Source organism: Jaculus jaculus, chromosome 10 (genome assembly GCF_020740685.1).
Source record: "Jaculus jaculus isolate mJacJac1 chromosome 10, mJacJac1.mat.Y.cur, whole genome shotgun sequence".
Taxonomy (NCBI): domain Eukaryota; kingdom Metazoa; phylum Chordata; class Mammalia; order Rodentia; family Dipodidae; genus Jaculus; species Jaculus jaculus.
In genome coordinates, this window is record NC_059111.1 from 72,762,323 (window position 1) to 72,778,523 (window position 16,201).

A 16,201-nucleotide genomic window follows, 5' to 3' on the forward strand; every position below is an offset into this window, starting at 1 on the left:
CATGGTTTATTGTCTATAATTATGGAAGTTGTCAGTAAAAGAATAAAGCCTGCTGAAGCATGTTATATTCTTTTCAAAAAATACTTTATTTATCTATTAGACAGAGAGAAATGAGGGGGGGAGAGAGAGAGAGAGAGAGAGAGAAATAGAGAAAATAGGCATGCCAAGGCCTCCAGCCACTACAAATGAACTCCAGACACATGTGCCACCTTGTGCATCTGGCTTACATGGGTGCTGGGGAATTGATCCTTGGTCCTTAGGTTTCACAGACGAGTGCCTTAACTGATAAACCATTTGGCTAGCCTAACATGTTATATTCTTTAATAACTCCTTAAAACTACCTTTAGCAAATATGAAAATTACATTCTCTTTAATTTTAACAATGGATGTTATTACTTAAAATAGCATGAGTAAAGTTACTAATAATCTTATTCTAATCATGCCTTCATCTTATAGTTTAGATATAGTTTAAGAATGCTCAGTATTTATGCTTAAAAGTAAGTTTAATAAATTTATATAATTTAGTATGAATATTGTTAAAGCACAATAAGATGCTTTTTGAAAAGTTTGAGGTCAATTATGAAATAGTAGTTTGAAGAAAACAACTCTCTTAATGGTTATTTGTATCTGAGTCAAATTTTACACACACACAAACACATAAAAGTGTGTGTATGCACATATGCATATTTGTTGATATTACCTACTTCTCCAACATGCAATGTAATGCAATTTTGCATTCATTGTGCCTACACAATCAATTCTATTTTGAATATGTATAGAAGCATTTGGTTTCATGATCATTGTTACTCAAATATTTTTTGTCATAGTAACAAATCCCAGAGATTAATCTACTTAGAAGAAAAAAGACGCACTGGGACCCTCAGTTGTGGACGTGGTCCATGACAGATTGGTCTTCTTGGGTTGGGCCCATGGCAAGGCAGCACATAGTGGTGGCAGTGGGTGGTAAAGAAAACCTGCTCATGTGGCCAGGAAGTCAATAACAGGAAGAGAAAAGGGTTGGGGTCCCACTATCCCCCTTTGGAGTATGTGTCCAAAGACTTGAAGACCTTCTCTTCTTCTGGTCTCTTCTCACTCTTCAAGTCTCCAGAGCCTCCTAACAAGGCAAGGTGGAAAGAAAATCTTCACCACATTGGAGCCCCTGGGAAGACATGTCCTAAGCCTAGCAACTGTTCCATAGAAAGAAGAGCATGATGATGACTCCAGGGTTCTATGATTTCTTTTCAAACATAAACACAAAGACTGAGAAAATTTTCTAAAACCAAATCATGTTTTTATTTCTCTTCCTTACCCAGGAATGGTATGAGTTGGAGCAATAGGAAGGCTGGAGGGGGGGAAGGGGAACATGGAAAAAACAAAGTATTCTTTTCAGTGAAGAGTGTAGCTTTCTTGTCAGGAATATAGTCAGATCAGCAAGATGTGAACCTTTTATCATGCCATCTCTGATTACCACTTTCCCCACAAAGAATCTTCTGGAGATGTGGAGGATGGAAACAAGGACACAGCTCTTATTCTTCCACAGGTACTTGCAGATAGGTGTTGGGTAGATCAAAGATTCACAGTGGCTCATACGTGTAGCACATGCTTGAGAATGACCCTCTTTGCCTGAGGGAGTCAGTGTTTGATACTGAAGATGCTCTCATAGTGCAGCCGCTCCAGCAAAGCTTCGGGAAGCACTGGCGTGATGCTTCAGGATGGAGTTCTCAGCATCAGCCTCTGCATTTCCTAACCTCTGGCTCTCTATCTTCATGCCATTTGTATGACAACCCTGCAAATATCCACTGCAACATTGAAGACTGTATATATTAGAGACATAAAGATGCTATTTTCCACTGACTGAGCCTTGATGCTACAAAGTCACAGCTGGAAATGAGGAAAATATTGAATTTATTAAATATTATGCATGGCTGAATTACCAGTTATATCATCTCAATATGTAACTATCAAAGCACATCAACAGTAAGATTTAGGTGAGCTGGATTTCTGTTTTGCTTTTCTCTAACAGTGACAATCAAAGCCACTGCACATTTTATCAGTTTCTCTAGTCTTTGTAATATTTTTAAAATAAAATTCAAGAGTTAGCTTCGGACTAGTTTCCATTTTTAGGATAAAGTCTTCAGATGCATATACTTCATGTTACCCAGTGATGTTTTACCTGCAATAGAAAGAGAGAAATCATACTTCAATAAATAGCAGGAAAACATTTAGCCATAACTTGCTGCTTCTTCATCCATCCTTCTGACATGATACATAAAGCTCCTTGGGTTCCTTAGGCTATTGCACTCAGTACTGTTTCTATAAACTGAGATCCAATCAAAACTATAATTTAAGGTAAGTGCAGTTATGACTAGAGCTTGCATATGCTTTCATTATAGTTTAGCAAAAATTGGATATTAAATTAATATCCAATAAAATCAATTAACTTTTATATTCTTTGGAAAAATTGTATATATTTACAGTGCATTGTACATTTCTCTGTCAATCCTCTTTCCTTTTTCACCTCTATTTAGTGCAACAAGTAAACTTACATAGAATGGCCCTGCCCTAGACACTCTGAATGTGGAACCTCTGGAGTGCTACTACCCACCCAAATTACAGATGAGGGAACTGACTCAATAAGTTGACCAAGGTCACAGAGCAAACAAGTAGCAAGTTCAATGATCGATGCACCCATAGCCTCACAGCAAGGTCTGGTTCTCAGAGTTTCCCCTCAACCCACCATTCCTATTTGCAGGCTGATTCTTGTTCTCCTTTGTCTGTAGCCAGGGTTTTTCTATTTTGCTGGAATGTTAATACTCCTGTCCATATCTCTTTATCTCCATCACCCACTAGCATAAGGCTTGGAAGATGGACTGACTGGAACTAGCTAACCAGGCTTCATTGTCCTTTTGGAAGGGAGGGGAGAGGAGCAAGGGTAGTCATTAAGGAAGGTTCAGTGAATCTTCATGAATGGTAGCTAGATTTTTGTTGTTTATTTTTAGTTTCCTATTAAAGAGAAATTTCTTTTGTACCTTGTTTTGAATTTCCAAAGAAATATTCAAAACAAATATCAATGATGCCAGTAGCCTAAGGGATAAAGTCATAGTGATAACTGGAGGTGAGATTCGGGAGCACAGGTCTTGAAAGCACACTGTGTGGTCCTTCTAACTTGTTTGCTTTTCCCTTTCCTGCTCCATGTATTCTGCCCATTTCCCCTTGTATGATGCCATGAAGATTCTCAGAAGCAAAAGTAATAGAGACATAGATGATCCACCATTTGTCACTGAGAAGAGATTCAGAAGGTAAATGAATTCAGAGAAATAGAATACAGAAAAACAAACTAGCTTAGTCCTATCAAAGTGGAGTTAAAAAGATCTTAAGGGGGCTGGAGAGATGGCTTAGCAGTTAAGTGTTTGCCTGTGAAGCCTAAGGACCCCAGTTCGAGGCTTGATTTCCCAGGACCCACATTAGCCAGATGCACAAGGGGCGCATGCATCTGGAGTTCGTTTGCAGTGGCTGGAGGCCCTGGCACACCCATTCTCTATGTCTCTCTCTTTCTCTCTCCCTCTGTCACTCTCAAATAAATAAGTAAAAATAAACAAAAAAATTTTTAAAGAAAGATCTTAAGGCTATAAGTTTTCCCAAGTTATAGAAAGTTCAAACACAACCAATATAATATAGATTTAAGTAGACTTTAAGTCCAGAGAGCTCAAAGTTTTATTTTTGTCTTTCTCACTATCATCTAACCAAATAAGTGCAGAATAACTTCCTGCATTTTTCTCCATAGCCTTTCTGTGATCCCATGATTTTCAAAATAATTCCATATTCTCTTAGGAAGAGCACCAGTACTGATCAGGCAGGTGGGGGGAAGATACAGAAATCAGTTTTGTTTCTAAAGCAGACTTATCAAGTCTCAAGATTCAAGAAATTATAATATTCCAGCATACTTATATTTTCATGACATATTTTGTCTTGCCATTTTGAGACAGTTTCATGTAGCTCCTGGACTCTACAGCTGAGCATGATCTTGAATTTCTGATCCTCCTGCCTTCATCTCCTGAGTGGATTACAGACTAGGCCATCACATTATGTCTCCTTGGGAATTTTGAAGTGCTAAATAGTATATAATGACTTTTAAATTAAAACTTCTACAGATTAAGACTTTGGAGGGGTGTGTGTGTGTGTGTGTAAAAGAGAGAGAAAAAGAGAAATCAGTATCACATATCTCAGCTGGTGATATTTGGAACTTTAAGGGAACAGTACACAGTGCAATCTGATGTGCAGAAACATGATCAGAGAGGCTTTTGAAATACAAAGCACCAGCCTTACACATAAGTTCAAGGTAATTTCACATAGCTTAAGAAAGCCCTGTTCTTCCCATGGTTCCTGAATGTCTGAAATACAAAGGAGTCTTAATTCCACTGACAGGGGGGGATTTGCCTCCCTAAAAATGGGTTTCAATAGAAACCAATGAGAAATAACTTCTGTCAGGGAAAATAATGAGAACAGACAAGACTTATGGCCCATGTGTCCGTGAAAATGTTTAGGGCTGTCCAAAATCAATGAAGTGATGATAACCTAATTTAAAAGTGGCGGGGGCTTTGAGAGGAAGGAGGCTTGTCCCTTGACCTTGCATTTGAACAAAGCAAAACCTAGTAGTGTCTGGTCTCTTGCATCCATACTGTGGAATAGCTGCTCATTCAGATCCAGTGTCAGAAAACCCTATATCTACAGTTGCTTCTAGACATTGCAGTCCCTTAGTTGCACATAAAATATTTTTGCGCCTATTAAATTCTCTCTAAAAAACAAAGGTTATCCCATTTATCTGGCACTAACTTCACGCTACATTGGAGAATTTCCTTCTCCTTTTCACATGGACACAGATTCTAAGGGCAGAACTAGCCCATCACATCTCAAAAGGGCCCCAGCTGAAACTAAGAATAATTGGGGAAATGAGTAAGCGTTATACTTTCTTGGTGAACCTGCTACCAGCACAAGGGTGAAGGTGATAGACACAGAGAACACACCACTTCTATCAAACCAGATATCCAGAGACACTGAGGCTCCCAAGAGCTCATTACTGAAGCAGACCTAAAATGGACTCAACATGGCTCAGGGAAATTTGCAGAAGAGGGGGCAGAAAGAATGTCAAGGCCACATGTTGGGTCAGGATACACAGAGACATTCCCTCCTACCCATATCTGATAGCTAATCCCACAATGCATGACCCATATACTCCAACAAGGAGGGTCTCTGCAGACAGGAGAAGATAGGGAGGAGGCTAACGATGGTACGAATTTGACTGTACACACTGAGTACAAAACTAATGAAAAAATTTAGAAAATTTTTCATAAGTCTAAAGTAACACTACAATAATTACTTTTGATTTGAGAGGCAAATGATAAATTCTTGTACTTTTTGAACTCTGAAAATAAGCTAGTATCAGTAATCAATTACTAAGGGGAAGATACATGCAGATATCAATATCTAATATTTGTTGAGTCTTCAAAATACCTGTATTCTCTTTTCACATTTAACTCCAGCATATCCAGTGCGACAGGAACACACATTGGGAGAAGCACATCGCCCTCCATAAAGACACTTCTGAGTACAAATTGCTGTAAACACACAAATTTTTACCATTATGACCTCATGGAATAACATTGTTGTAGCATATTGCACAGTTGCTGAAAGCCATTTGGTAATTGGAGCACTACTGTAACTCTAAAAACTATGGCATCACATGATATGTACATGCACCATGTGGTAGTTCAAAACATGTAAAAAATTTTTGCATCTGTTAAACATAAATAAAAACATAAATCAAATACGTGATGTGGAAGATAGTGTGGCTATGTAATTTAAATTTCTAGTAGATTTATCGAGCAAAAAAGAAATAGGTGGGGAAAAGTATCAATTAGTTCACATATGCACTCTCACCTTTCATATCACACATGCACACCAAAAAATAAAAATAAATTTAAAAAAACTCCGAACTCTTTCTTACTCTGGAAATAAATTACTAAAGGAACCCAAAATGTTATCAGTTATATTCAAATGTATTTGAAGTATGTCTCTTCCTTTAAGAGGAGTTCAAAGAAAATTCTGCACTTGATTGCATATAAAATAATTTGTATATGACTTTGGATCATTTGGAAGACATTTTGTTTTCTTCCTTTTGTTGGGGGGGTGGGGGGCAAGATATATACCTCCTTCAGTAGGCCTCTATCGCCTAGTACTAGCTGTGTAGTTCAGAGTGGCCTTGAACTCATAGCAGTCCTGCTGCCCCAGCCTCCCAAGTGCTAGGATTGCAGGGTGCATCACCATGCCAGATCAACTGGAAACTTCTTAGGCATGTTCACACTATCTGTGCTAGAAATTTCTTCTGTGACATTTTTCTCAAGTTAATTTTAAAAATAGCTGTATCTGTAACTACCAATTGGTCGATTTATCACCTACCTGTTGACATAAAAAAGTCTTGTAATAAAATAGTAATCTGCAAGTCTGGTATTAGAAGGGCTATGAATATATATATATATATATATATATATATATATATATATACACACATACATACATATATATATATGCCATATTACAAAACTTTTATTATTGAATTTAATAAAACGTTTAAGTTATGTTTTAATAAAAAAAGGAAATTAAAAGGAATACTGAATGATAACAAGCAACCTTGATGGGCTAGGGAACTAGAAGGAAGGTCATGCACAATTAGCTTCAGACCTCACAAATTGAGAACTACCATGATTGTCCAGCAGATGGCAGGGTTTAGTTAGCGCTGACACTATGGGTCAGTGGGAAAGAGCATTTGGAGCATTCCAACCAAAGTGTGCACAACATCCGGCTGTGCTGAGGGAACCTCAGTCTACACCCACAGGAGCGTATTTCCAAGTTCATGTGCTTTGGCTTCCTCTCGTCATTTTCACTTAAGGGTCATACAGACACACAGACTTCTCTCCAGAATGAGTGGCCCAAGCTCAAGTTGATAGCTCCTTCATCCTAGCATTTTATCACAGTTCACATCCAATCAGAATGATCAAGTTTTTTTGATCATATACTTAATTAACAGCCTTTAATTGTATATATGTTATCTTTAATATATATATACATATCTATGTATATAAGTATATATGTATACAAACTACATATATATATATACATATATATATTATATATAAAACATAAGAAATATATAAGAGCAGTCACTAATAAAATGCCTAAAAGTTCCAAAGAAAATTACCACATTTCTGACTCATGAAAACAACAGTGTCATTTAAGACACTGGGAAATGGTCATGGACCAAAAAGTACTGGTCATATTGTAATGGTAAATTTCCACCAGTTCAGTACTATGTCAATATTATTTGAAAATATTTTCGAGGGTTTCTGATTTTTCCCATTAAGCACATTTTTGCTAATTTTTTCATGTTACTACAAGTTTTCACAAATCAGGAAACTTAATGAAACTATACTTTCTTCTATACCCTGAGATTTCTGAAGAAATTACTAATAAAACTAGATGGACACACATAAAACACTAGAAGAACAATAGAAATTAACTCCTTTGGTGAAATTTAGAGTGAATTTGTTATACTTTACATATTTTCTATGACCTCTGTAAAAATGTGTACTTATTCTGCAATATGAAGTAATAAATAATATTCAAATTTCTATATGTTGAAATATTTTGGGCCCATCAGAAGAAACTTTGTTGGCAATATAAACAGCATGATTTGAAACTATGTCACAACAGTATTGATGCATTATTTAATACTTTCTTTTTTTATTACTTATATTTGATCAGAGAAGACATTACTAACTAAGAAAGGAAGAAATAAGAGGAAAAACTCACAAATCTGAACTTTGTTACTTATTTTAAATTGATACAAAATTGGGTAAATTTTCCTTTGGTTTCTCAAAGGGTTAGTATGTTAGAACATTTTTTTCTACTATGGGTTTTGCCATATACTGTAATTTAATTATTCTAGGAGTAGTATAGTGAGACTATACAGTAAAGATGCTTACGTTTCTGACACTGCACACCTTCCCATGTAGAAGGACAAAGACAGATATTGGGAGCGATGCATTCCCCACCATTTTTACATTTCTGAACACAGATAGCTGCAAGTACAAATGTTAACCAGTGAAAACTTTAGATGACTACTTAAATCCTATCATAAGCCACAAAAACTCATTTAAAAAAAGAGAAACATTTAAAAATATATCTCCTACATTAGGAATACGTGAATAAAAATAAAAGCGAACAAATGCCAACATGGAAATTGCTCTTTGTCTTAAATTCTGCTTTGTGCTTCCAGGAGGCCCTGCACTTTAGCACCTTGAGAAGTTTCTTCCTAAGCATTCTTACGTGAGCTGCATTGCTTGCCACTCCAGCCAGAAGCACAGGAGCAGATGTTTGGCCCCACACATTTTCCTCCATTCATGCACATAGGGTCACAGATACCTTAAGATAAAAGCCGTGAATGCATCAGTCCTCACAAAGGAACAACTCTGTGTGACACCTGCAGTCTGTGAATAGGTTCAGTGGACACTTACTTTTTTGGCATCTCCTCCCGACGTATCCTTGACGACAGGCACACACATTGCTTCTCACACAGTGGCCACCATTCTTACAGGGAGGGTGACAGATAGCTGAAAGGACACACAGCAATGATATGTGGCTGCTACCCACTCAATTATTACGGATTACATATTGCCTCTTCTGTTTGTTATCTATGGAGCCATAAGACAGAGGAATGTGCTATTAAAATAAAAAATCACAACTGAAAGTCATTACAGCTGTCCTTTTTAAATAATAAAATACAATGCTTAGAGCCATAAGCTGCTAGTGGGTGAACACTGTTTGAAATATATTGATGAGTTACTCATAAGAAATGGAGTTTTTGATATTATAGTATATAGATTATAAACCTTAATGTATGTTTCATCAGAGTAAAAGAAAACCATGAAACGGTCTGGACAAAACCAAGAAAATGAATCAAAGCTCACTGAAAGTAAAAATAAATATATATGCTTAAAAATTTAAGAGCAGGGCTGGAGAGATGGCTTAGCAGTTAAGCGCTTGCCTGTGAAGCCTAAGGACCCCGGTTCGAGGCTCGGTTCCCCAGGTCCCACGTTAGCCAGATGCACAGGTGGGCACACGCATCTGGAGTTCGTTTGCAGAGGCTGGAAGCCCTGGCGCGCCCATTCTCTCTCTCTCCCTCTATCTGTCTTTCTCTCTGTGTCTGTCGCTCTCAAATAAATAAATTTAAAAAAAAAAAATTTAAGAGCAAACTCCAAATTGTTTGACAATAACCTTGCAATAATAATCTTTCACAAAGGTAAGAGTGTAGAAATAAAGACTACATACACACAAGATACATAAAATACATACATATATGTGTACATTTAATTTTCATACATATATGCATATGAAATAAAATTGTGGTTTAGCAATTCACTCATAATTTAAAATTAGAAAATGAGTGTTAGGGAACTTTACAGGTCTCAGGTAGCTTTCCCATCAAACACAAGTTTGAGACATTTAACTGTGAATTAATGGTAATGGATCGGAAACTGGGCACAAATAACTATTGAAAGATCAGAACAATTCTGTTTTTTTTTTTTAAAGGTAAGCTATGATGTAAGTCACAAGCTGTGGTATACAGTTGATTGAGGTCTACAGATTCCTGCAGAGCAATATAAAGTTGCAATATTGTTTTTAAATCATTACTGGTTACATATGTGTTATACCCTCCAGATTTTATGTGTATGTGTGTGTACCTGTCTGTCTGTGTGTATGAATAAAATTTGCAAATAAATAATATTTTGTTCATTGGTCTTATTTTTGTTTTGAGTTTTGTTTTACAACTTTAATAAAAGCTTGCCTCTGGACAAAAAAGAAAAACAGAGGAAGAAGTGAAAATTTGAAGGTATGTTTACATATCTCTTGAGCCATATATACATTTCAAGCCTTGCTTATTAATTAGAACAACATTGTTGACATTTCCAAATTCATTTTCATCTTCCGACTAGAAGTACTGAGTCAATGCTGTCTATGTCCCTCATCTCTGCATATTACTAGGTCTTGCTCAGTTTGATTCAGTTGCTTTGATGTGTCTGCCATCTTCCCTTCCCATGACATCAGCTCATCAGGGACATGACCGGAAGTCTGAGGCCTTACCACTGACTTGAGGTAAGTTTCAGACATGCCTGCCTCACTCGTTCAGACTGGTGAGTTCCAAAGCCTGCTGTCCTCTCACAACAGTGTGTCTTCTGGGTCCTTAAAACAGGTGTATGCTCAATCAGTAGTGTCTAATTCAACTCAGTCATTTGGAGAATCACTTTATCTCTGGTGTTGGCACATGTCTGAGGAGGAACACTTTTCTTACTCTGTCACACCCACTGCAAGTAACATGACAGAAGTAAACTTTTCACTTCCCTCGTGCTTTCTCCACTCAAAAATACCTACTTCCATTACTCTTTAGTTCAAATTTGGGGGATTGGAGAGATGGCTTAGTGTTTATGGCATTTGCCTGCAAGCCAAAGGATCCAGGTTTGATTCTCCAGAACCCATATAAGCCAGAGCACAATGGGGCACGTGCATCTGGAGGACCTGACAAGCCCATTATCGCTCTATCTCTCTCTCTCACTCGCTATCCCACTTCTTCTCCCTCTTTCTCTCTCTCTCTCAAATAAATAAATAAAATATACTTTTAAAAATTTGGTAACAATCCTTTAGTTTCTATTATTTGCTTTAACTTATTCCTCTTTCCTTTACTCTGTCTGGTTCCTTAGAGGAAATCAGAATGAGAGGAGCTTTTTGCCTGTCCTATACTGCAAGGATGCTTTATTCTTTGCCATGCAAAGGTTCCTGGCAAATTGCCAAGCAAGAGATGTATCATTACAAATCAAGCTGCTCCACGAAAAGGAAAAGTATTAATTTTAGAAATCAAATAATAAGGATGTTCTTACATGTTGTGAAGCTCTATATTTAGTAAAACTCAAAAAATGATGCAGAAAACACATTGCGAACTTTAGTTATTGCCTTAGTGTCTTTTATATGTTTATGCTTCATGCATTAAGCAAAACAACTGTAGCCTTAGTTATTAGTGAGAAGGTGTTAAAAAATTGCAACTAGGGCTGAAGAGATGGACTGGAGTTAAGGTGCTTGGCTGCAAAGCCTAAGGACTCAGGTTTAATTCCCCAGATGCACAAGGAAGTGCATGAATCTGGAGTTCATTTGCAGTGGCTGGAGAGCCTCACACTCCTATTGTCTATATCTGCCTCTCTCAATCTCTCTCTCTCTCCAATAAATAAATAAATATATATATTTACAATGGGCACAGGATTGGAGAGAAGGATCAGCCATTAAGGTGCTTACATGCAAAGCCAAAGGATCCAGGCTCAATTCCCCATGACCCACGTAAGCCAGATTCACAATGTGGCTAGTGACCCTGGTATGTCCATTCTCTTTCTCTTTCTCTCTCTAATAAATAAATACAAATTAAAAATGGGTGCATGGGCTGGAGAGATGGCATAGCAGTTAAGTGCTTGCCTGTGAAGCCTAAGGATCCTGGTTCGAGGCTCCATTCCCCAGGATGCATGTTAGCCAGATGCACAAGAGGGTGCACGCATCTGGAGTTCATTTGCAGTGGCTGGAGGCCCTGGCATGCCCATTCATTCTCTCTCTCTCTCTCTCTCTCTCTCTCTCTCTCTCTCTCTGCCTCTTTCTCTCTCTCTATCACTCTCAAATAATTTTTTTTTAAATGGGTGCAAAGGGTAAGTGATGCTCCTTGCAGTGCTGGGGACAAACCAGATAATGTCTCCTCAATGTTGAATGAAACTCAAGTCAAGAGCAATAATGGGATAATAGGAAGCAGGCCAACCATACATCAGAAATGCTCGTTGTAAAGGCAGCAAAAGTGCTGCCTTTCTCTTCTAAACTGTAAGAGAACATTATGTTTGTTTCATATCTTGGTTCTACAGAACTGCACAGACAAGTGCAAGGTTTTAAGCCTAAACATGCTGAGTGAATGACAGCTCTGATCCGGTTGTATGAGCTGGTCCATGGTGGCCATATCTGCAGCATGACAAGGAACAGAGAAGGAAATCTCCCCTTTGAAACTCATGTTAATTCAAAGCTAATGTTCCATTTTTGTGCTGCTTATTTTACACTTGCCTTTTCTATTTATAAGGAAAAATAATTACCATTCTGACACTGTGCACCAAAGAATCCAGCTGGGCAGAGGCATGTGTTTGGCTTGTAACAGGAACCACCATTGAGGCAAAGAGGATCACACAGAGCTATGGAGCAGCAGGAGGGAAAGAGATCATAAAAGTCTAAAAACAAAAGTGCCATGGAAGTATGAAGTGGAGCATAATTCAATATATTATTTTCTATGCAAGTAAAAATAACCTATTATTTATTAGACTTTACTAAACAGATGAGGAACAAAACAACCTTATAATTGCTTTGAAAGTATATTCAGCATATAAATAATGTTCAGCTAAGAATGCTGAGCATGTGATGGGAGAGCAGAGTGGCATTGTAACAACTGGAGGATAAGAGAAGACAGCTCAACCCAGCTGCCCCTAGAGTACTGTTCATATCTTCTCAAATACATGTGGCTCTGCACTCCTGTCTCCTTTCCATGTAAACCAGGGACGTTTCACTAAAGCCCTAGCATGCTCAAAAACGTCACTCTCCCTTCCTTACATTTGCTTTGCTTTGAAAGGTATTCCTGCTTGTATTTTCAGCCCAGATTTTATCCACTCAACAAGGTCTACTGCAGCCACTATTTTCTTCCGAACTCAACTTTCCAGGATTCATATTTGTTTTACCTTCAAAGTATCTCTGCTTCATTTACATAATGTACTATAAACCAACTTGCTACATTGTAATATCTGTATCTCATATCCTTATTCGCTGGTACTTGAAATAAATGATGTTTACTTTTGTGACACTTTACATACAATTGGCAAGTTATAAATGCTCAGTTAAATCTTCACTTCACAGTCAATTAGAATAAACATAAATAATTTGGAACATAGCTGCTAAAGAAACAAGCCTGATAGTGCAATCACTAAGTAGACTAAGGCAATAGGTATTTGCTTAACACCCAGAATTGAAGAGACTTTTAATAAAGTAGAAGGTCTGTATAGTCACAAAACAAATTAAAATTTAAAAAATCCAAAACTTCAACAAAGATAGATGTTCCTTATCCATGCCACAGACATGAACAAGGAAAGATAAAGACAAAATATTGATTAGATAAGACAACATAAAATGTTATAGGACAACACAAGAAGAAAGAAGATGACGATGAACAATAAGAATTTTTAAAAATGTATCATATAGAAAAATTTCATATCTGTCCTGTCTGATCAGCTTCATTGCTTAGGTTAAGTTTTTATGACATTAGCACATGTTTACATTATTCCAGTTGGTACATTTACTACAAGTAGTAATTTTACCTGTACTGCAGGTAGGCCCACACCAGCCAGGCTTGCACTGACACATATCTGGTGCAAGACATTCACCCCCATTTTCACAGTGCTTGTTACAGATCACTAAGGTCACAGAATAAAGATAAAAGAAAGATCATTACACTTGGGATATTCATATTGGTGGCTACTGGCTACTTAGCTCATGCCTGCCAGATACTTCCATTATAGACTTAGACTAACAGAAAGACCAGGCATAATGTATGAATTGGCTTCACATGCTCTGGAATTCTCTTTTAGTTATTTTCTTGTTAATAAAGATGAAGAACGTAAAAAAAATAAAGAAGCGAACTGTACAAAAGTTGAAGGGTAGTTATTAGTTACTGACAAATATAGTCACAGGCATAAGTTAAATGAGATAAACTCATGCAAATTAACAAATCTGGATTCCTCTTATTTTAACGAGTTATGGATAGGGTTAAGAATAAAGTTACTCTTCAGAAAAAAAAATACAACATTTTCTTTTGAATAAGGGTCTCATTATGTAGTCCAGGTTGTCAATGAATGTGTGATCCTCCTGCCTCAGCCTCCCAAATGTTAGTATTATAAATCAATGTCCCCATACCCGTTCAAATTTAACCTTATTACTGGCTGCCTGGGTTACTACAGTGTCCCCCCACATGATGGTAATGATCACTGTGAAGCCATCAGCTCAGCAAAAACAAATTCACTATATGAGACGCCAAGATATCATTGCTTACTTGTTTCACAATTTGGTCCTACATAGCCATAAGCACAGGTACAGAGGTTGCCAGGTAAGCACGTGCCACCATGTTGACAGGCTGGGCTGCAATGTTCTGCAGACACAGATTCTATTGTTAAGTCAGATCCTAACAGTGATAGTAAACAATCAGAAGAGAGAGAGAGAGAGAGAGAGAGAGAGAGAGAGAGAGAGAGAGAGACAGTGCAAGTTTAGTTCTCTTTGATAATTCAATTACTTCCATGGGATCAATCATATACAGGCACACCTCTGAAGCACTCACCAACCATCACTATAATTTGGTTTATAACAGAATATTAGAAAGTATGACACAGATACATATATATATATATGTATATGTATGTATATATGTATGTATGTATGTATGTATGTATTTATGTATATATGGCTTGCTCTGCAAACTGATCTTGGACCTATTTACCTTTGCCTTACAAATATGTTGTTAAATTCTCAGAGTTATTCTTATTATGGTGCTAGTGTTGAAGGCTTGCATTAGTTCTCTCCTAATTTATTTAATATGTTGGAGCTTTCTTTTCGATTAAGGACTTTAGCAGGAGATAGTGGTTTCCACTTAGTCATCAGCGTGTGTGCCACCTACCAGAATACATCCTTAAATTTACTTTAAAAATTCACATATTTCTTCCTTTATATAATCTCCTTTAAGGAATTCTCTGCTTAAAGTTTCATCCAAAGCAGTACAGTTTCTATGGCTATAGATATTACCATGTGTCTTCTTTCTGCCTTATATTTTCCACTACTTACATATTTGATAGTTTCTTGCAATCATCTTTGACAAATCACTTAACAGATACTTTGGGCCAAAATATTTGGAATGGAATAGTATCTTTTATCTAAATATTAACAGAAATGATTTTGGAAGAAAATTTTTACCAAAGACAAGCTAATAATATTCATTCTCTGATATCTGAAATTTCTAAAATTTTGAAATGATTCATTTTAATGATGGTTAAAAAAGTACAGACCTTTGCACCAACATTAATGAATGCATACACAACAAAACTAACTTATCTTTTAAAGCTTTTCAGGAAAACTCGGTTTTTATTTGGCCTATATTGGAGATATGAATGGGATTATCACCTTTATCACAGGTTGCTCCACTGTGCCCTGGAGGACATTGACAGATGTTAGGCTTAATGCATTTCCCATGGTTTTTACAAGCAGGGTGACACACAGCTGTATAAAATAAAACCCATAAATTAGAAATATCAATTACCAAATAAAACTTAGTGTGTAAACAATGAATCACATACCTACCAGTTTGACAATTAGCTCCAGTGTAGCCACGCTTACATTTACATACGTTTGGGGCAACACACTCCATGTTTTTCCCACATGAGTGTCTACAAATTGCTGCAAAAAGCAAAGAAAAGTGGCTGAATTGTTGCTATTTTATATACTGGGTGCCCACAGATTTAGCTAGTTTAAAATTAGAGCTTTTTGGCAGTATCTTCAACAAGTGGTGCTGTACTAACTGGATAACCATATGCAGGAAATTGAAACTTGAGCCACACATCTCGCCATGCATAACACTCAAGTCCAAAAGGATCAAAGACCTCAATATAAAACCAGAAACTTGGCTACTATAGGAAGAAAATATAGGAGGAACTTTCCATGATATAGGAATGGAAAAAGACTTCCTGAGCAATACCCCAGTAGCACAGTACTTAAACAGTCACTCAACCAATGGGATTGCATGAAGCTGAAGAGTTTCTTCACAGACAAACATACAATAAGGAAAGCCAATAGATTACCCACAGAATGAGAGAAAATATTTGCTGATTATCCAACTGACAGAGGCCTAATCTCTAGAATCTACAAAGAACTCAAAAACCTAAAGACTAAAAAGTCAAACACCACCACTCACAAAATGGGGCAAAGAACTGGACAGGCAGTTCACAGAGGAAGAAATACAAATGGAAAACACACTCTTAATTAAATA

The 16,201-nt window shown here is 37.0% G+C and overlaps 1 protein-coding gene across 5 annotated transcripts in view; it reads right to left on the reverse strand.

The window, feature by feature from the left end:
- Window positions 1–1,269: 1,269 nt before the first annotated feature.
- Window positions 1,270–16,201, reverse strand: part of Vwde (von Willebrand factor D and EGF domains) — a 67,227-nt gene continuing 52,295 nt past the window's right edge. For 2 of the 5 annotated variants that reach the window (XM_045161094.1, XM_045161090.1), the window contains 10 exons: window positions 15,517–15,612; window positions 15,340–15,435; window positions 14,222–14,350; window positions 13,491–13,586; window positions 12,225–12,320; window positions 8,571–8,666; window positions 8,383–8,478; window positions 8,040–8,135; window positions 5,512–5,615; window positions 1,270–2,173 (listed from right to left, as the gene is read on the reverse strand). In XM_045161094.1, coding sequence (XP_045017029.1) covers window positions 2,150–2,173; window positions 5,512–5,615; window positions 8,040–8,135; window positions 8,383–8,478; window positions 8,571–8,666; window positions 12,225–12,320; window positions 13,491–13,586; window positions 14,222–14,350; window positions 15,340–15,435; window positions 15,517–15,612 — 929 coding nt within the window. In that variant the 3' untranslated portion in view covers window positions 1,270–2,149. The remainder of the gene's footprint in view (window positions 2,174–5,511; window positions 5,616–8,039; window positions 8,136–8,382; window positions 8,479–8,570; window positions 8,667–12,224; window positions 12,321–13,490; window positions 13,587–14,221; window positions 14,351–15,339; window positions 15,436–15,516; window positions 15,613–16,201) is intronic. The other 3 variants (XM_045161092.1, XM_045161091.1, XM_045161093.1) reach the window with 3 other exon arrangements.